At 38.7% G+C, this 21,193-nt stretch overlaps 2 protein-coding genes across 2 annotated transcripts; both read right to left on the bottom strand.

Annotated features, from left to right (window-relative positions):
• Window positions 1-5,874: 5,874 nt before the first annotated feature.
• On the bottom strand, window positions 5,875-7,947 carry MYF5 (myogenic factor 5). Its single transcript, XM_075205316.1, has 3 exons — window positions 7,319-7,947; window positions 6,513-6,585; window positions 5,875-6,302 (listed from the first exon to the last, which is right to left on the bottom strand). The coding sequence occupies exons 1-3, from the start codon at window positions 7,811-7,813 to the stop codon at window positions 6,109-6,111; spliced, it is 762 nt and encodes a 253-aa protein (XP_075061417.1). The 5' UTR covers window positions 7,814-7,947; the 3' UTR covers window positions 5,875-6,108.
• Window positions 7,948-14,394: 6,447 nt separating this feature from the next.
• Window positions 14,395-20,788, bottom strand: MYF6 (myogenic factor 6). Its single transcript, XM_075209351.1, has 3 exons — window positions 20,222-20,788; window positions 18,404-18,494; window positions 14,395-18,004 (listed from the first exon to the last, which is right to left on the bottom strand). Exons 1-3 carry the CDS (start codon window positions 20,729-20,731, stop codon window positions 17,871-17,873), a joined length of 735 nt encoding a protein of 244 aa, XP_075065452.1. The 5' UTR covers window positions 20,732-20,788; the 3' UTR covers window positions 14,395-17,870.
• Window positions 20,789-21,193: the final 405 nt, after the last annotated feature.

The following is a 21,193-nucleotide window of genomic DNA, read 5'->3' as shown; positions in this document are numbered from 1 at the left end:
AGGGGTTGGGAGGCTGTGTACTAAGTGGCCACACCAGGCGGTGGGAAGCTGTGTACTAAGTGGTCACACCAGGCGGTGGGAAGCTTTGTACTAAGTGGTCACACAGGCGGTGGGAAGCTGTGTACTAAGTGGCAAAACCAGGCGGTGGGATACTGTGTACTAAGTGGCCACATCAGGCAGTGGGAAGCTGTGTACTATGTGGCCACACCAGGCAATGGGAAGCTGTGTACTATGTGGCCACACCAGGCATTGGGAAGCTGTGTACTAAGTGGCCACACCAGGCATTGGGAAGCTGTGTACTATGTGGCCACACCAGGCATTGGGAAGCTGTGTACTAAGTGGCCAAACCACGCATTGGGAAGCTGTGTACTAAGTGGCCACACCAGGCATTGGGAAGCTGTGTACTAAGTGGCCACACCAGGCGGTGGGAAGCTGTGTACTAAGTGGTCACACCAGGCGGGGGACGCTGTGTACTAAGTGGCCACACCAGGCGGTGGGAAGCTGTGTACTAATTAGTCACACCAGGCAGTGGGAAGCTGTGTACTAAGTGGTCACACCAGGCGGTGGGAAGCTGTGTACTAAGTGGCCACACCAGGCAGTGGGAAGCTGTGTACTAAGTGGTCACACCAGGGGTTGGGAAGCTGTGTACTAAGTGGCCACACCAGGCGGTGGGAAGCTGTGTACTAAGTGGTCACACCAGCTGGTGGGAAGCTTTGTACTAAGTGGTCACACAGGCGGGGGAAGCTGTGTACTAAGTGGCCACACCAAGCGGTGGGAAGTTGTGTACTAAGTGGTCACACCAGGTGGTGGGAAGCTTTGTACTAAGTGGTCACACAGGCGGTGGGAAGCTGTGTACTAAGTGGCCACATCAGGTGGTGGGAAGCTGTGTAGTAAGTGGCCACATCAGGCGGTGGGAAGCTGTGTACTAAGTGGCCACACCAGGCAGTGGGAAGCTGTCTACTAAGTGGCAAAACCAGGCGGTGGGATACTGTGTACTAAGTGGCCACATCAGGCAGTGGGAAGCTGTGTACTATGTGGCCACACCAGGCAATGGGAAGCTGTGTACTATGTGGCCACACCAGGCATTGGGAAGCTGTGTACTAAGTGGCCACACCAGGCATTGGGAAGCTGTGTACTATGTGGCCACACCAGGCATTGGGAAGCTGTGTACTAAGTGGCCAAACCACGCATTGTGAAGCTGTGTACTAAGTGGCCACACCAGGCAGTGGGAAGCTGTGTACTAAGTGTTCACACCAGGGGTTGGGAGGCTGTGTACTAAGTGGCCACACCAGGCGGTGGGAAGCTGTGTACTAAGTGGTCACACCAGGCGGTGGGAAGCTTTGTACTAAGTGGTCACACAGGCGGTGGTAAGCTGTGTACTAAGTGGCAAAACCAGGCGGTGGGATACTGTGTACTAAGTGGCCACATCAGGCAGTGGGAAGCTGTGTACTATGTGGCCACACCAGGCAATGGGAAGCTGTGTACTATGTGGCCACACCAGGCATTGGGAAGCTGTGTACTAAGTGGCCACACCAGGCATTGGGAAGCTGTGTACTATGTGGCCACACCAGGCATTGGGAAGCTGTGTACTAAGTGGCCAAACCACGCATTGGGAAGCTGTGTACTAAGTGGCCACACCAGGCATTGGGAAGCTGTGTACTAAGTGGCCACACCAGGCGGTGGGAAGCTGTGTACTAAGTGGTCACACCAGGCGGGGGAAGCTGTGTACTAAGTGGCCACACCAGGCGGTGGGAAGCTGTGTACTAATTAGTCACACCAGGCAGTGGGAAGCTGTGTACTAAGTGGTCACACCAGGCGGTGGGAAGCTGTGTACTAAGTGGCCACACCAGGCAGTGGGAAGCTGTGTACTAAGTGGTCACACCAGGGGTTGGGAAGCTGTGTACTAAGTGGCCACACCAGGCGGTGGGAAGCTGTGTACTAAGTGGTCACACCAGGCGGTGGGAAGCTTTGTACTAAGTGGTCACACAGGCGGGGGAAGCTGTGTACTAAGTGGCCACACCAAGCGGTGGGAAGCTGTGTACTAAGTGGTCACACCAGGTGGTGGGAAGCTTTGTACTAAGTGGTCACACAGGCGGTGGGAAGCTGTGTACTAAGTGGCCACATCAGGTGGTGGGAAGCTGTGTAGTAAGTGGCCACATCAGGCGGTGGGAAGCTGTGTACTAAGTGGCCACACCAGGCAGTGGGAAGCTGTGTACTAAGTGGCAAAACCAGGCGGTGGGATACTGTGTACTAAGTGGCCACATCAGGCAGTGGGAAGCTGTGTACTATGTGGCCACACCAGGCAATGGGAAGCTGTGTACTATGTGGCCACACCAGGCATTGGGAAGCTGTGTACTAAGTGGCCACACCAGGCATTGGGAAGCTGTGTACTATGTGGCCACACCAGGCATTGGGAAGCTGTGTACTAAGTGGCCAAACCACCCATTGTGAAGCTGTGTACTAAGTGGCCACACCAGGCATTGGGAAGCTGTGTACTAAGTGGTAACACCAGGCAGTGGGAAGCTGTGCACTAAGAGGCCACACCAGGTGGTGGGAAGCTGTGCACTAAGAGGCCACACCAGGTGGTGGGAAGCTCTGAAAATAAGTGGTCACACCGGGCGGTGGAGAGCTGTGTACTAAGTGGCCATACCAGGCAATGGAAAGCTTTGTACTAAGTGGTCACAGCAGTCGGTGAGTGGTTCTGTGCTTAGTGGGCCAAAGGAAAAAGTTTACAAATATGGTAGCTTTACAAAGGGAAGAACATGGTGAAATGGGCCAGTGCGTTAGATTAGCCACTTCTAGTATGTAGTCAGCCCTCACAAAATAAATTGTGTTATCACATTTTCAAATAACCTTTGACAAAGGACAGTACATGTTAAATGTATGCCCCAAACACTGAGACCTTCCTTATTAAGTGACATATCTGTATGTATTTACAATGTAATCATTATTTTTTCAAGTGAACATATTTCCTGCAGTATCAGCTTTCAGACCTTTTGACTTTTGCTATGCCACCAGAGGCGATTATAGAAGTGGCTCATTTGTTCTAGGAAATAAAGTTGTTAAAATGGTGGTTGGTTGATAAAATGTACCATTAAATATAGGGGTATATTGAGCCAGTGGATAAACCCTCCCGCTATTTTTTAATGTTTACATTTGCTTAGATTAGCTGGAATAATAGCCTCCTGAAATATTAAATATATTTTTTGTTTCTTATAGCATTCAAGAACATTTTTTGTCATATAATTATATCAGGGTTTCTTCCCAAGATGTAATCAGGGGCCTAACAGTAGGAATGCATGGTGGCAATGGCTATGGGGCCTAGAAGTTAAGGGGGTTCAGCAATACCTCCCTCCTCTAAGGCCTACACACTGCATGAGGCCCCGCTCTGCTTTCAAAAGAGTAGAGTGGAGATCGCTTCTGAGCACCAGAACTATCTGCTCTACTGAGCCTGGCAGGCGTCAGCGCATCACAAGGCTCAAGGCAAATTGGTGCCCAACCATGCCCTGTTCCGCCCCTGGGTGTAATTAAGAAACTACCATGGTCCTGCAAGGTGACCTCGCCAGAAGCAATTGAATATAGTGTTTTTGCTACCAAAAGACCCTCCTTACATGCTTAAACTTGCCACTCACTTTGTGGAGACTTCAGAACTGTAACACTAAATTAGTTAGGAATATCATACTTATTTGTCTTGTCACAGTAACCAAAATTAAATAATAAAAAAGTTTTATTACCTCTTTCTGGCCTACTACTCTTATTATCTGTCATTGGGGAGAATAAAGTGGCTATGCATGCTACTGATATGTATTGGTTTGGCATCCATAGCAGGGCCATCTCTTCTATTGGGCACAATGGGCAGGTGCCCAGGGGCCCTGCGGGCAAGGGGGCCCGTCCAAGGCAGCGCTGAAAAAAAAATCCTGCAAAAAAAAAAGAGAAAGAAAATACTCACCTTGCGGTCACGTCAGCTGGCGATTCGGCTCCCTCCCTGGTCCCCGCTCCCGTCCCATGCTCGCAGTGAATGTTGGGTGTGATGTCATGCCCACATCCACGGCAAGCACAGCACGGAGGAGCATGAGAACAGAGAGACTCAGCGTGGAAAAAAGAAGAGAAGGGGATCGGACTTAAGGTAAGTTAAGGGGGCCCCTATATATATATATATATATATATATATATGTGTGTAAAAAAAAGTGATTTTATATACATATATATATATATATATATATATATATATAAAATCACTTTGTTTTACATACATATATATATTTTTTACACACACACACTATATATATATATATATATATATATATATATATATATAAATATATATATTTATTTTTAGGGGCCCCGGAGCACTGCATTGCCCAGGGGCCCATAATGTAGTTAAGGTGGCCTTGAGCCATAGTCCCTATTACTACACCTGTCAGTGTTTCATTCACTATGCATTGAACATATTGTGGTGCAGCTTACTATGAACAGAGTTCAGTATACCTTAGTACACCTGAAATATCCTTTGGAATTGAAATCCCAAACAAGGTTTCACCTTGCCTGCACTGGCTCCTTGTTTAATATATGATTATCAGTAAGTATGGACCGTTGAGAACTTGAAGTCATCAAGTGAAAAGGGCAATATATTGCATTGTTACTGAGCACAAACTTAATGCTTGATAAACATTTTTTGCTGTTTGAACATAATTGAAAATTATCTGATTTATACAATAAGCATTAGATCAACTATATTTCTGATAAATATCTGTAATTAGATATATCAGTGATTCAATGATTCAGTCAACAGTGCTGTAACTATATTAATATAACATATTACACTTTGCCTTGATGCTCTTAAGCTTTGATGGTTTCCGACATGGGCAACAAAGTAACTTGAGAGTAGGTAAACACAAGCATTCTGGGCTCTGCCAGTAGTGAGTTACTCTGAGCAAAAATATAAATATGTTATCCTTATGTGTAAACCCAATGGCTATAATTAGTGTCATTATTTTAAGTGGAAGAAATTCATTGATTCCAAATTTTACATCAGTTCATCATAATGCAGTAGCATTTTAGTGGTGTGTAAGTTTTTCTCATGTGAAAGGTGGGGCAGACATTGAATTAAACTGGGTCTTGTAAGAGGATGGATTGATCTACAGCGTAAAAATATGCACATTCTGCACTTTTATGTATGAGTGGGGCTGCAGTAATGCGCTGACTTTTGGGAGACCATAGGGGTAAGATAAATGATTTCTGATTCACAATTAAAGGCCTTGTCACTGAAAACTCTCATTACCTTACCACAAAGCAATGTTTCATCCATTATGTATTGAACTCAGCACCTAAATGGACCTGAGATATGACCTCATTCAATTGCTATCTCCCACCACCATTGGTTAAATCCCCAGAATAGTTCTAAATTCCCAGCACTTTCCTCATGTAACTACAAAGGACCCAGAAAGTGTTCACTTGCTTAGGGGTTAATTAAAGAGGAAGCTTCTTCCAAAACAGACAATCTTTAAATCTGAGATATAGTTCAACTGTAAGTGCTTAAATACAAATTAAATGTTCATAATATGTTATAAATCAGGTTATATTACCAGTACCGCTATCATATATATGTACATGTGTATAAGCATAAATATTTTGAGAGAATGACTCTATATTGTAATAACAAGAAATATATTTTGTATATAAAATTTGTATATTCCACGTTACAAATTACAATACTCATTCTTGAAATGAATACAATTCGATTTTATCTTAAAAATGAGTGTTGATCAAAAACATGGATATCATGCATGTTTGTTTTATGTTAAAATTCAATTTCTAAATGACAAAGTGTGCTAAATGCCATTTAAAGTTCAGAAATCAATACAAAAAAGCAAGGCATTTTTAGATACATGTTGTTGCTAACTGTTCATTGCCACAAATAATGTCATTTCAGAACGGTTCAGTTAAATAGGATATGTAGCCAAGTAGAAATATAATTTAGGCATATAAAAAAAATGTCCTTTCTGTACAAATTTATATTTGTACCACTTCTTTACAGGAAGTGATAGTGATCCTCTGACTTAAAGGAAATGTCTTTTAGGTACAGGACCTGGAATGCTATAGTTGAATTTAGAGCACGTGGTACACTGGTCTGGAGTCGGGGGTCTCAGGGGTACTTGGCAGAGAGTCAGTGCTGTTGGAAAGAGATGAGGAGATGGAGTCTTGAAGAGAAAGAACACATTGCTCAGAGGAGGCAATTCGATCCACTATATTAGACAGGCAGTCAAGGCTCGAGAGTGCTGTGAGTTTGTTTGCAGGAAAGGCTGTGGACAAAGAGATATATTAAAAAGGATTCATTAATATCCAGATTGATGACAAAATGTGATTATACTTGATATGTAAGGGTGCAGAGGTAGCCAAACTGACCCTTCTGCTGTTGTGGAACTACAAGTCCCAGGGTAACTGCAGTTAGAGATCAATAGAGTTCCTTAAGTCTGTCTTTAATCAACAAATAGTGAGTCTGAAATACTTACATGTTGGTAAATCAGCGCAATAGGCATTGTCAAACCGATTTCTTCTAGACCATTGTGGGCTGCTGCATTCCGTCTACAAAATAAAATTAAGTGACAATAAAATCTCTGTTTGAAAAAGACATGTTCAAAAGGTTGTTTTAATGTAATTGTCTGTGTGCCACATTAGGAGCCCTCTGTGTAACACCTTAACTGTGTGGTTTAGATTTATTTTTTTTTCCCCCCTAAAAAAATCTCCTAGGCTTTTATGACATTAACTGGTGCTAATTCAGAGGTTTCTTGTAAAACGAGCAGCATAGCAAAATTGAAATCTCACAAAAATGTGTAACATGTTAAGCATGAAGAATGAATTGGGGCCGGGGGAGGCCACACTAATTTAACTGGAGATTTTAGTTCCCCAGAGTTTTTCAGAACCTGGCAGATATAAACAAGAGGACAAGAATACATGGTTTCTGAGGGCTCTTTTCACATGGGAATATTTAGAGAGTTCTCGGCTTATTGCCCACTCTCATATGTAAACCTTCATAAATGCCTTACACAGTAAATCTTTATAGTACCTCTATATTTATTACTTTCCCCTGTAATGACTACTACTTTTTATATCTGCACTTCATAAAGCAAACTGAAAAGCTACTGTATAAACATGTCCAAAGTACTGTACTTAAAACATGCAACACTTAGTCCAGGTATACACAGTGTGCACATGCATGAAAACTGATTCATAGTATACATGTAAGAGTAAACAGGGATGCCATACATATGTATGGCAGCATCACAGATCACAGTGATTTATTTATTTCAGCACTTACCATGCGATCTGAGCAGCTGGACACAGGGCTGTTAGGTTCAGAGCAGCTTTGTCCTGGGAGACTGTAATAACTCTCTACTTGTTCTCTTAGCAGGTCTTGGAGGCTCTCTATGTACTTGATGGCATTTCTTAAGATCTCCACTTTGGGCAGCCTTTGATTGGGGTTTGCTGTAGTACATCTCTTGAGAGTTTCAAACGCCTGATTTACTTTCTTCAGTCGTCTCCTCTCTCTCATGGTAGCTGCCTTTCTCCTGTCCATTGTGGATGATTTTCTTTTGCAAGCTTTGCAAGCCCACATGAGACAGTGGCCAGCCTGGTGATGGCCAGTGGGTGCTCTCACGTGCTCCTCTTCATCTGATTCCTGGAAGTCTTTTTTGTGCGCTCCATAGACAGACATCCCATGCTCAAAGTCATCTGTAAATTCCTCCTCCGGAGAAGGGATGCAAGAGCTGTCATAGAAGAATTCAGATGGGGAAAAATGGCAACTATCCACCATCTCGACTCTTTATGTGCAAGTAAATGATAGACTGCGCTTGATCTGGTTGAAGTGATAAAGGCTCAGGAAATGGCTTTGGAGAATCTTTGGCTGATTTCCTCAATAATTAGTAAGACTAGGCTAAGTGCCTCTGTATTGAAACACCAGCTTTATATAGATCACCTTTAAAGGAGGTTGGTCCACTGAGACTAATATCCATTAGCATATCCCAAAACATCCCCCTACTGGGGGCTGTCTAAGAAAGCCCTTCCCTCCCCAAAGTCTGGATGCAGTTTATTGACTTTTTGACACTTTACTATTTGTTTTAGGTTATTTTATATGAACAAGGAAACACATCATATGGTTGCCTCCAACTTAAACTATGTAGTTTATTTTTTAATTTTTTGGGATATTTGTGTGTGTGTGTGTGTGTGCGTGTGTGTGTGTGTGTGTTTTAGAAAATACCCTGCAACAGGCATTTGCTTGAGAACATTTACAGTTTCAAATGATTCCCAAATAATGAATCTATCAGTTAATTTTACCATGCAAATTTAAATTATATTTTTTTTCTTTCAAATATTTGTCTAGATATATCGGATGACAATAGTGTTAAATGATGCAGACGATGTGGTTAATGAGCAAACCATTGTAATTTCATGCTTTATAATTATGACTGAAGACGTTCAGAGTCTAATATTGTGTGAGTAATTAAAGGTGTAATAGCTCTGGAGCAGCCCACCATTTTCATATTGCTAAATGGCTTTTTGCTAGTGCAGAAATAGTAATTGAAGCAAGATGCTGCTTGTGTTTAATTTAAAGTATATTCAATATTATTATTTTATTTTATGCCACTCTCCTGCAATGTACCTGAGCTTTAGTTATCAACACAGTACAAGTAGCAGCTTCCTTGCACTGTTCCAGATGGGTCCCAGCTGCTTTAGGAATCTCCACCCCTGGCTCTCTCAGCCAGTTCACACAACTTATTGACAAGTCTCCCAAAAGCTGCAGCACATCACTGGAGCTGTTAGGGGTAATTAAAGTGGTAATGAAGCCATTAGCAGGCTTCTGCCAAGGTGCAACAATACTTGGGTCACATTGAGCTGGTGGGCACATTTGGTTCAGGAAGGAGGATGGTAGAGAGGATGTCAGCAATTCAGTGCATGGTTTTCTCACATATCAACCTTTAATGTATGCCCATTGACGATGTAAATCATATAGTAACTTCCTATAATGGATTTCATGTGGATAATGTATTTTTAGGACAACGCTGATAATGTCAATTTGCAAGCTTTTGATATCTAGGGTGCGTAGCTATAAATTATTACTAGCACAATGATAAAACTCTAAAGATGTGTATTTTGTCATCTTTAAGACCCTTTTGGTGCACAAATGTAAAATATGTGGAAAGGAAAACTGTGGCATATTTACACTAGTTTTGCTATCTTCTTTTTGCTTAAATTTCTTGTTTGTTAAATGAGTATAAATGTTTTTTCTTGTGTGGTTCAAGCACATTATGCTGTTTTTGTATACTGTTTTGTTAACATTCGCTAGGTATATTTTATTTTTGTGACATTCTTGCTATTGAGCTTGTGCTCATTTAGGCATGCATGTGTCAATATATAATATCATCATCATCATTTATTTATATAATAAATATATTTTACTGTGTACCACATTTTTGTGGGGTAATTTTAAGATCCAGCCATAATGATGTAGATACACTTGTGTCTTTTGGAGTTATGAGATACAACTAGATCTTAGTTAAAATGTTTTGAGCATAAAATGAATTAATAAGTTGCATTGTATATATATATAAATATAATATATAATATAAAATATTTATTACACATATCACCATGTTCTCCATGTAAGCATAGTGCAAACACCATCTTGGACTTTATATTGTTTGTGTAAATTGAGTACCTGCATTATTGTATATTCTAACAGCTTAGAAAGGAGCATTAACAGTTCTGTGATTTTGCTGCAAATGTTTTGAAGTAAACACATGTGTTCTAACTTAATATAAATTGTAGTTCGCTATAATAGCAGTAGTATTAAAAATGCATGCACAGTTTTATATCGAAATTCATAATTTTATACCCAATTTGGTTTTACTAACATCTGTGCACAGTACCAGGGCTTATTTTTTTTTTTTAATACATTTTTATTATTTTTCACAAGTTAATAGACAGAACACAAACATTGCTTTGTGTCCATAGAGTATTATCGTGTAGGGATTCTTACAACTCAAACACAGCAATTATCAGTGTGTACATCCAGTAACTGTTTTTGTCATTAATACATTTTGTACCATGTGTATGTTGTGCATACTTTTTATATCAGACATTTAGGTATTCATTTTGTAGTGAAGTAGTATAATTTCTTTCCTAAGTAATAGTTCACGGTTTTAGTTGGTGTTATGTTTGAAGTTGCAAGTGAAGCAGAAAATCTCTCTCTCCGCTGAGTGTCACTGGTTTATGTGTGGTGAGTATCCCTCAGGGATTACACTTTTCTTTTGTAAATTGATCTCCAAACAAATTAAGCAAAACTAAAGCAATAGGCAAGTGGAACTAAATGGGGCAAAAGAAAACACCAACTACAAGGTCAGTTAATGGGGCAGCAAAGAATCTGTGCCTCTGGGATTTGGGTATTGAAGTGCTGAAAATGGGATCACAGTGCACCCAAACAAGGTCTGGACAAGACGCATGTAGCCTGTCACAGTGTACTGACACAACGCCATAGTAGCCCTCCATATCACATCACTTGTCTGAAAATACTGAGCTAGCATACTAGTTTCTTTATCTTCTGCACAGTCTATGCGTCAACTGTTTTGTAATGCAGCAATGCATAAACATTTACCTTTTTAGAGACAATGGGCTAGATTTACTAAACTGCGGGTTTGGAAAAATGGAGATATTACCTATAGCAACCAATCAGATTTATTTAGTGCATTCTACAAAATGACAGCTAGAATCTGATTGGTTGCTATAGGTAACATCTCCATCTCCATTTTCAAACCCGCAGTTTAGTAAATATACCCCAATGTGAAGAATTAATCAAATAAGTTCCCAGCAGAAGTAACATAGCTGATGAGGTTGAAAAAAGACACCAGTCCATCAAGTTCAACTTATTTGGGATCTCCTGAAATCCCCCTTTGACATTTGAAATTGATCCATGTGAAGCAACCGTTTTTCTGTTTCAATCAGGAAAAAAATCCCTCCTGATCCAATATTACAGTTCTGTGTCTCCCAGGATCCACTACTATCCTTCATTTTAATTAATGGTCATAACCTTGGATAGTCTTTTCCGCTAAAAAATTGTCTAACCCTTATCAAACATATCAATTGAATCTGCTATCACAGCCTTCCCTGGCAGTTAAGCAGTAGAATTATTAAGTGCATGGGGCAAGCAGTGAGGACTGTTTAAGCACTTAAAAATAAGAAAAAAAAGGAACATAGAACTCGGAGTAAATCTGTAGTCCCACATTGCTGCTTTATGTGCACAAGTGTATCTATGTGTCTACTAGGTGCATATTAAGGTACGGGTCCATTTCACGGCTCAAATAAACACCCAGGTAGAAGAACTCTGTGCCTTGTTTTGCAGGTTGGCAGCAGAAAATTTGCCAAGTGCAATCCGTAATCTGAAAGTCTAACCTACCATTCTGGAACCACAGCCTTTATTCATTTCAACTTTTCAACTTTGCTCTGCCAGTTTTACTTCATTAATGTAATTTCAGTTTATGAGTAGTGTCAGTGGATGTATTGTGTGTACATTTGTGTTTAAATTCATTGGTCAAAGGAATGTGTTATGGATGAAACCCCAGGTGAATGTGACAAGCCATGTCCCAGGCATGTCCTTGAACTTCCATCATTTTGCAGGGTAGGTAAAGTCTGTAGGCACTCTTGAAAAGCAGTGGACATCCCTGTATATGTGCTTTCTCTTTACCCCTTTATTACATTTTGTTACTACATTTTAGTTAAAAAATAGGCTCAGCCAAGCATCTAACTCGGACTTATACTGAAACACACTTGATCCTCCCATCAGCTGACATAAGCTTTACCAACCCTGCAGAAGTTGTCATGGCAAATCCATGTGCTTTACCATACAACTAGTGTGAGCATGAGATCACGAATGAGCATTTGTGCCGCAGCTTTGCATTTTTGTGCTTCACAATGGACCCTCAGTGTCCTAATTAGTTCAATATCAGGGAGAATACAAAGTTCTGACAAGAAAGAAAATGATTAATAGAGGTGAATACCTTTTATTAAACAACTTATTATTTGTAAGCATCTGTATTTCTGGTGCAGTTGTATATAAAGACTATTACACCTCTGTTTCACAAGTAAGCCTTTAACCTCTACTTTGCCTGACTCACATCAGGTGGAGGAAGTTAAAATTCGGTAGCCCAGTGTTGTGTATACTTCTCGCTGTCCAACGTGTGAGGCGTTTGCTGCCTTTGGGCTCTGGGAACCCTGCACACTTAAGCAAACAAATTAGTACCTGGTAGAACTGCAGGAAGAATGTGTGTGTGTGTGTGTGTGGAAGACAGCTGAAGAAGACATTGGTTTCTGCTTGGATTTTGACTCCCAAGGGAGATCAAAGAGATGAATACTTTTAGCAGCTCTGGGAATACAAGGAGTTGCTAGTTCCTGCTCCATACTGAGGAAACATGAACAGGAGTGGGACTATGAAAAAACTTTGTGTAACCCCTCTCCTGAGCCATTTCCAATGTTTATGTATCCGTGTCAATTACCGATAGTAAATCATTTTCATGTTTTTATTATTATTGCTCCTGGATCGATAATACACTGACACGTTAGATAAAAAATAAATAAATGAAAAAGTCTGCAGTTCCACAGTATATTAATGACTGCATGTATATAAATGAAAGTGTGTGAATTCTATTTTAAAAAAGTTATAAGTGTACACTATGTGAACCCTATCCTAAGATATTAATATCTTTATGCATTTTAAGAAAATATATTTACGTCCTTTAGTCTTTATACAATTTATAATTTTTTTTAGATTCTCATTTCATTACTTCATTCTTTTATTTCAATCTATCCTTATTTGTGATGGTTATGGTATACCTATTATATATACCTAGTACAATATTAATATGCTCTATATTTTATAATCAATATTTTATGTATTAAAAACAGTATTTTCTTCCTGCAGTGATTGTCTTATACAATTTTCAGGGTTTTTTTCTGGTTCTTTTGACTATATTATTGGTCTAAATCTCTCATTAAATATTTAGTATTTTAATGTTTTTTTTTCCTTTGTGGAACTGATTATTTATCTGGTACACTTATATAATTAACTATATAAATTGTCTTATCATTTTTAATGTTTTCTGCTGCTTGTTGTATTTTTTCTTTTGCTTTTGTAAATATCAAGAAAATGTTCATTTTGTAACAAATATGTGGTGTTAGGATGTCCTCTACATGACTATTTTTTGTGGTCTATTTGTCCACATTCACATTTTGTGCATAGGGTATAACACTTTTATATACTGGAAATAATGTACTCCTGCTGTAAAATCAAATGCTATTAGCAGTCGTTGATGAGTGCCAAAATATATTGAAGTGCAATACACAAGTTCCCATCTGTGACACAACATGGTGATTGAATGAGTTAGTCTTTATATCTGGGTAAGTGATGCCTCACTGATAGTCATTCATCCCATCATGGTCTATTTTCCCAACGAGTCATGTGACATAAACAATGTCATTATTCTACAAATAGAAGTCATAACATCAGTTCAGAGATGTATGAAGAATGTATTTATAGGCTCCAGCATCATGCTAGATGTATTAAAGTGCATGTGAATCTGATTTACACCAGGGGCTAGATTTACTAAGCTGCTGGTTTGAAAAAGTGGGGATGTTGCCTATAGCAACCAATCAGATTCTAGCTGTCATTTTGTAGAAGGTACTAAATAAATAAAAGCTGGAATCTGATTGGTTGCTATAGGCAACATCCCCACTTTTTCAAACCCGCAGCTTAGTAAATCTAGCCCCATGAGTTTTTAAAAGCATATTTTTCATTTGCTTGAGAAACAGGATCTCTGAACTAGTACACAAACTCTAAAGTATAAAAACAATGATTATGGAATGAAACTGGTTTCTTCTTTAACGGTTTAACTTCTTGCCCACTTAAAATGGTAGACTGGTGACCTTTAACTTGAAATGAAAGGGGCATTAAACAATAAATAATTTTACCTATTTTTCTATAAATTAGAAAAGTAGTGTATATTTAATCCAATTTACTAGCAAAAAAAAACTATATTGCTCCAAAGAAGAAAAATACACATTTTACTTCTATAGATGCACCAAACGAAGCTGACACAACCTCAATTCTCACTCCAAATTGGTTTGACCACAAAGTGGTTAAATTAGAGAATTTTCAGAGAATTTGAACTTTTTATTTTTACTTATCTATTTCACAGTCTGGGGTTGCACGCGTAAAATATGAATATACAGAAATGCAGAAATAATGATGTTTTCATGATTTCAGTCTAGTAAATGTAATCCTGAATAAAATAAAGAGCACATCAATACCTTTGCTGAAAGCTCTACAAAGCATGATAATTAGCATTGCACTAGAACTGATGTCATAAATAAGAAATATGAAAATTATTACATTTTGGTTTTGGCTTTTCTATATGAGAAAATTAATTAGTGCATTTTTATTGGAACGAAACTCAACGTTTTGTACTGGTATTTTATAGTATCATTTCTGTTTTCTATTTTGTTGAACTACTTGTAATTAAAATATCTAACAACAAATATCGGTAACTGCATGCTATTGTAAAATAATTTCCGTGGCGTGGATTAGTTTATTATGGCACATGTCACACTTAAAAAGCTACTATACGATGTGCTTTGGACAACGGCCAAGCAGAATAGGCTATTTATACCTCCCCCACACACACCACCACACCCAATCCACTTGTTATAGTAAAGGGTAGAATTGGAGAACAGATGGATAATGTGACTCCCTACCACAGCTTGAAGAGTGCAGTAATTTTTTTGCACTCAGATATTTAAAGATCATTAAGGATGTGTAAAGGCGAAGAAAATCACTTGAGCAGATTAACAAAAGCAACCTAGCATTTCTTGTCTTCAGTGGTTTCATCCACTAGGGGGCAGTATACTTTACAAAAGTATGGTATACAGTATTTATCACAGTCTATACTTGCTGTATACTGGCTTTGTCGTCCTAATCTTTGTGCAGTATGCAATCTTCTATGCATATTTATCGTGCTGAGAAGCATACAGGTGTGAAGGTGCAGTATACTTTGCATGGAAATGGGAAAGTAAAGAAAATTTGATTATTATGTAAAATATGGGAATTATTCAAACTAGAAACAATTTTGAATCCACCACCACAGAAATATAAAATTTCAGTGCCCCAACCCCCTTCCATACAGATGAGAGTGAAGCTAACAGAGTCAACCACATAACAACCTAACTGTGTGAGATGACATATCATCATCATCATCATCATTTATTTATATAGCGCCACTAATTCCGCAGCGCTGTACAGAGAACTCATTCACATAAGTCCCTGCCCCATTGGAGCTTACAGTCTAAATTTCCAAATATAGTCACACACAGACAGAGAGGGAGACACTAGGGTCAATTTAATAGCAGCCAATTAACCTACCAGTATATATTTGGAGTGTGGGAGGAAACCGGAGCCCCCGGAGGAAACCCACGCAAACATGGGGAGAACATACAAACTCCACACAGATAAGGCCATGGTCGGGAATCAAACTCATGACCCCAGTGCTGTGAGGCAGAAGTGCTAACCATTAGGCCACTGTGCTGCCCACTATGATTATAACAGATGATGTATCTATTATTATATTATATCACTGGCAGTGCATGCTTTTCCAGGCATTATTAGCACATTTTCAATAATGCACTATAAGAAGACAGTGGTTATTAGTATTGGAAATTTACATTCGTGTTGCATTACCGTTTGGAGCCTTAGCTTAGAAATACTTTTGCTGTTAGTATTCTTTACTACCCCATTTATGTCCAGAAAGAAAAATTAGTTATGTAGCTGAGTGTAATTATGCAGATAACAAAATCTTACTATGCAAATAATGCAATACGTTTTTAATTTTAGATCAATTTCATATACTGAAAAAAAAAACATTTACAGTAATTTAAACAAACTGAGTAAGGTTGCTTCTTACTGTAAAAACGTTGGTTTATTGGAATAAACTATTATTAATAATGTGTCGCAATACATGACAGCTTTAAACTTGTGCTTTGTTGTGGTAAGAAAGAACTTTGTTAGTCTGTGGTAAACTCCCCTACAAGTGGATAATTCCAAAGCCCATTCGTACAGACTTATCAATAATGAGGTCCACACCCACGGGATGAGTCACGCCATGACTATGATGAGTAGTTGCAGGATTTTTGCCCCAAATCTCCATTCTGCATATTTATGTATTATAAAAAATAAAACACTATTAGCTTGCACTTTGTTTTATTACAATTTTATAAATTTATTTAGGAAGCCTTAAGGGCCTTCCTGAGCCTTTAGGAGATATTATTTTTGAAAACAGACCTTGCCTTTGTAAGTTTGTATTTATAACATACTTGTGGACAATTTATTAAAGACAGATAAAAAAAAGTGGATAGCCCTTGGAAATGTAATGTACAGTATGTTGCCCTTTAATGTTATGTAGGAGGACATATATGTTTGTGCATGTTCTATATCAAAATTCCCAACATTTCAAAATACTTTCTAAAGATGGTTTTCTGCTCAGCCTGCGCATCCATGTAGGATATGTGCAATACTGCTTTGGTGGCCCATGGAAACCTTCATCCCCATTGTGTTTACTGTTCTTTTTATCAATTTTAAACACTCCACCTCAATAAATAATACTTATAAAGCCTAGAGAGTAGGAACAATAATAATTGTATTTAACATGCAGAAAAAAAGAGTGACTTTACTTTTCTATACTGAAAAATAGGGACATTCCCAGGCACAAAAACTTGGGGCTTCCCCTGAAAATTAGGGACAGTTGGCAACTAAGCAATATCATCATAAAAGGTGAATATCTGGAGATATTTGACTTTGATATCAATCATAATCAAAGTGCAAATGCTACAACTGTATCTATCTATCTGGGCCCCATAACCATGATGATATTAACATATTCTGCTGGAAAAAGTCCCTCAGCCTTTGAACCTTTTGGTGAATCCTCTGGTAACTTAATATCAGTGTTTGCATATCTAGTATCTTGGATAGTTTGCAAATGAGCATTGCTGAAACTCAGCCACAAAACCTGTAGACCAGTGACCTGTGACCACTGTAGACCAGTGACCACTGTAGACCAGTGATGGTCAACAGGTGGCCCTCGGAGCCTTCACCTGTGGCCCCCAGCTCCATCCTGTTTTATTGTCAGATGTGTTTGTTATAGCTTGTAACACTTCATTAAAATGCCTGCTGATATGTTTTTCTTACTACTGAGATTACTGTGGCCCTTTTGAAGGTTAGAGGGCCGCACAATATGGCCACTAAAATGTATCAGGTTGCCCATCACTTCTATAGACCATCTGATAACGCCTCTAAGAATATTTCAGAAAATCATCCTGTTTTATTTGCAACATTGGAGAATGGACCTGGAATATATAATTTATAGAGCAAAATGTTTTATTCAACAACATAGATATATATATTTCTATTAATAATTTTACATACATTATACTATCCCATATTTGAAATGAAACACTCACTTTGGTAATTAATTAAACGGCACAAAAGAAGCTAGGGAATTATTGGTATGTAAATAAGAATATAAAATAGCATCTTTGCACTTTTCAAAGACAGGAATGAATTTGTGCTGAATGTGAAGGAAATAAATGTTTTTCACAATGAAAGACATTTCAGTAACAAATAGAATTGTGCTTTTCAAAAAGATTTTGAGGATGTCTTTTAAGCATTAAATAGTATTTACAATGTTATCTAGTTGGGGGACCATAGTGTCCAGCTCTTTACTAGTGGTAGAAGAAATGGCTCTTGGTGTCCTGCGCTGGCGGACAGTCATGATCTATTACATGGGGTTACTGTTTTCTACCAGTTCCTGAATAGTGCATGGGACCTTCGGCTCCTCAGATGATATACTGTCCACTATAGAGGAGAGACACTGGAGGCTGCTGGAGGCTGAGGACTCGTGAACAGATCCTTCTGTAAAACAAATGCACATATGCTACAAGTGAGCATAATTACAGCTAAATGTGCAGTGCAATGATTGTGGCATTCATGTATCAGTATAAAACTAGTGTGTGTTTCAGCTTCTTACAATAGGGAAACAGATCACTGTTTTGGGAGATAACTAGTGTAATCTTTTTTTTTTAAAGTGATGCTCATGTATTGATATTTATTTCAAGTTTGTGTGACTTGATGGCTGTAATTCATCTTCATAGTTTGCTTTTAATGATGTCTTTTTAGTGGTAGGATTGTGTTGCTTGTAATACTTCTGATTTATTAGAAACACTTGACACCAGAACAGGGGTGGGTGAAGTGTATAACTGGCTGTCATGTACATCGGAATAGTGTAAGCCATTGTAGAATGCATTGATTTACCTTCTTTAGGATTGAGTTCTGTCATTGTGGAATGATTGGGAAGTTTGCGCCAGTCAGCATGGCAGTTACATAAGAAATCTTCTCTTTGAACCTGAGATAATCAAAGTACATATATTACATTATTTTCATATACACACAATTCACACACAGATGACTGGTTGCCACTAGACTACAGTACTTTATCAGTCTGAATTTAGGGTGATACATTTTCTAAATAGGGTCCTGTATAGCGTGTGTAAACATTGTAAAGTTAGAGATGCACCAAAACCAAGGTTAAGTTTGTGATTTTAAGACTTGTCCAAAAAAAAAAAATTCTCTCCCCAGAATAAATGAATAAAATGTCACCGGTGCAGCTGAGCCCAGCTCCCCAGCTATACTGGCGGGCAGCGGTAGTTGGAGCCGTACCATTCACCAGGCTAGTGTAATGTTTTTTGCGCACTGGAACTGGAAGCCGGGACTTGAACTTAAAGTTCCAGATTCAATTTAAAAAAAATAAATAGAAAAATAATATAAACTTTATTTAAAAAAATAAATAAATAACGCTTTATATTGATAATAAAGCGTTGTTTTCTTTCTTTATCAGCACCCCGGCTATCTCCAGATGGCGATATCGCTAAGGGGTACAGCGGTGGTACAAGTACCGCCACTGTGCCATTTTCACAGAAGTTAAGTATTGATAAATTAGTCCCTAAGTGTTTTCATCAACTTTCAGGTTTGGTTGAATCCAAACAAATGTGAATCTTGATTTACCTGCAGTTTTAATAGGCCGAGCATAGTCGTCATTTGTAGGAGTTAAAAGTAAAGAAGTTATTTTATGATTTAGGACTTTCCTGACTAATTGTCATATGCAAATTGGGATACAGCTTCTGGTCAGCATTTTTGTACTGTTTACATTTTGTAAAAAGATTTGCTATCCAGATAGATGCTATAATATGGATTCTCTGCATCCCTATTAAAATACCAGTGGTACAGGCATACATGTGTTACTTGCATAAAGCTGTCACAATTTAGTTTACAAGTGCAAATACAGCACTCTAATAATACCACTTTCACTTTGGAGTTAAGTCAGGAAATGTATACTTTACATCTCCCTTTTAAACTGATTAAAATTTTGTTAAATTCTTCCTAATTTTAGGTAGTTTTGCCTAATCTTTGCAGCAGTGTTTACATCTTTAGTTTCTTTACCACATTTTACTACCAGTGTCGGCATTAAAAAGTGCCCCATTGTATTTACATTTTTTTCTAGATTTGTTTACCAGAAATATCTTACAGCATGAGTAAGATTAGTGAAGGTTTTTTGCAGCTATTATATTATTGAAAACATTAAGCATATTGCTGTAGCTCTCTAAAATGTTCTTTTTCTATTTGTGCTACAATTAACCGGCTTGAAATAAGTTTCTGAGACAGCTGCAGCAACAAATTCTTGGCTGAAAAACGTCTGAGAGTAACATACACTTCTCTTTTATGACACAGTAATACTTTATGTTTTTTATGCTTTTGAGCATGCATTGGTTATATTTTCTGCTATCTTTTAATTGTTAGAGAAATATGTTATTTAGGTCTTTTCAAAAACAGAACTTTATACAGTTTGTGTTCTGTTTCAGCCTGTTTTGAATGCAAAATTGTATTGCTGTTGTATAGTAGTTATACCCTGTGCCACTGTTCTGCAGCACACACCCTAGGGCTATATGTTTAGTTTCTTCCTCCTAGTGCAATTGTTTGATTAAATTCATTACAGTTTCTACTGTTATCCTTACCAGTTTAACAATTTAAAAGAGTACTTTGTACAAAGTGGACCAAATACAGTTGTTTGCTTACATCAGGATCCTTAGGGTTATATGTGAAAGGTTCATCTGGTTTCTGAGGCTTGTCTTGCTGATCCAAGCTGTGAAGGAGGTCTTGCAGTCTCTCTATATAGTTTATTGCACTGCGTAGGATTTCAACTTTGGGGAGTCTCTGGTTTGGGTTGGCAACAGTTCTTCTCTTTAGAGCCTCAAATGCTTCATTAATTTTCTTTAACCTTCTCCTTTCCCGCAAAGTGGCGGCCTTCCTTCTGTCTGTTGGAGCTGACTTCCGTTTGCATGTCTTACAAGCCCAAATCAAACATTGTCCAGGGCAGTGGGTCTGTAGACCAGGTGGGACTAAAACATGTTCCTCTCCACTGCTGTCACTTCCACCGTCTCCTGGCAATTGATCCTGACAAGGGGATAACGTGCCCTCACTACCTGGGTACAAGGGAGATCCATCTGTCATTTCCAGTTGTTGAAAGGCTCCATTATCTCCTTCCAAATAAAAGAAATAGGAACTTGTTTCAAAAAGGTCCATCATTATGCTTTGCCCTTGATTACTGCAACTGTCTTGGTTAAGTGATGTGCTCAAAACAGCACAGCCCTAAAGGAATTTAATTAGTACAGTGACATAAGTCTGTGTCTTTATATAGCTACTGTAACTCTACCCAACTTTTATCTGTCGCAGTGCATCACCCTTCAAAACTGATTTCAAAAGTCTCCTGGGTGCAGCCCTCTCAGCTATAACATCTATGGAAATGAAATCCCCTTCAAGGTTAACATGGAAGCAAATGGAAAATTAAATGGCTGCTTCCAGGAGTAACATTAGCCTTAGTGCAATGAAGTCCTAGTTTCACACAAATGAACCCCCCCCCCCCCCCCCAAAAAAAAAAAACAAGGAAAAGATAAACATAGATTAATTACTAATAAACCCAGGTTCTTGGTATAATTCTGTTCAGCTGGTGCATTGCTGATACTGTACAGTATTTTAGTTCACTTTAGT

Source organism: Mixophyes fleayi, chromosome 4 (assembly GCF_038048845.1).
Source record: "Mixophyes fleayi isolate aMixFle1 chromosome 4, aMixFle1.hap1, whole genome shotgun sequence".
Lineage (NCBI taxonomy): Eukaryota > Metazoa > Chordata > Amphibia > Anura > Limnodynastidae > Mixophyes > Mixophyes fleayi.
The sequence above is the reverse complement of the archived record's forward strand: the minus strand, read 5'-3'. Positions and strand labels throughout refer to the sequence as shown.

Excerpts from the sequence above, each read along its gene's own strand:
- MYF5 (XM_075205316.1), bottom strand. The coding sequence starts at position 7,813 with ATGGTGGATAGTTGCCATTTTTCCCCATCTGAATTCTTCTATGACAGC. Across the intron at positions 6,586-7,318 it reads CCAGCTGCTCAGATCGCATG|ACGGAATGCAGCAGCCCACA; the intron begins GTAAGTGCTGAA and ends TTTATTTTGTAG. Across the intron at positions 6,303-6,512 it reads TTGCGCTGATTTACCAACAT|CCTTTCCTGCAAACAAACTC; the intron begins GTAAGTATTTCA and ends CTTTGTCCACAG.
- MYF6 (XM_075209351.1), bottom strand. The coding sequence starts at position 20,731 with ATGATGGACCTTTTTGAAACAAGTTCCTATTTCTTTTATTTGGAAGGA. Across the intron at positions 18,495-20,221 it reads ATAACCCTAAGGATCCTGAT|GTTCAAAGAGAAGATTTCTT; the intron begins GTAAGCAAACAA and ends TGATTATCTCAG. Across the intron at positions 18,005-18,403 it reads AGAACTCAATCCTAAAGAAG|AAGGATCTGTTCACGAGTCC; the intron begins GTAAATCAATGC and ends TTTGTTTTACAG.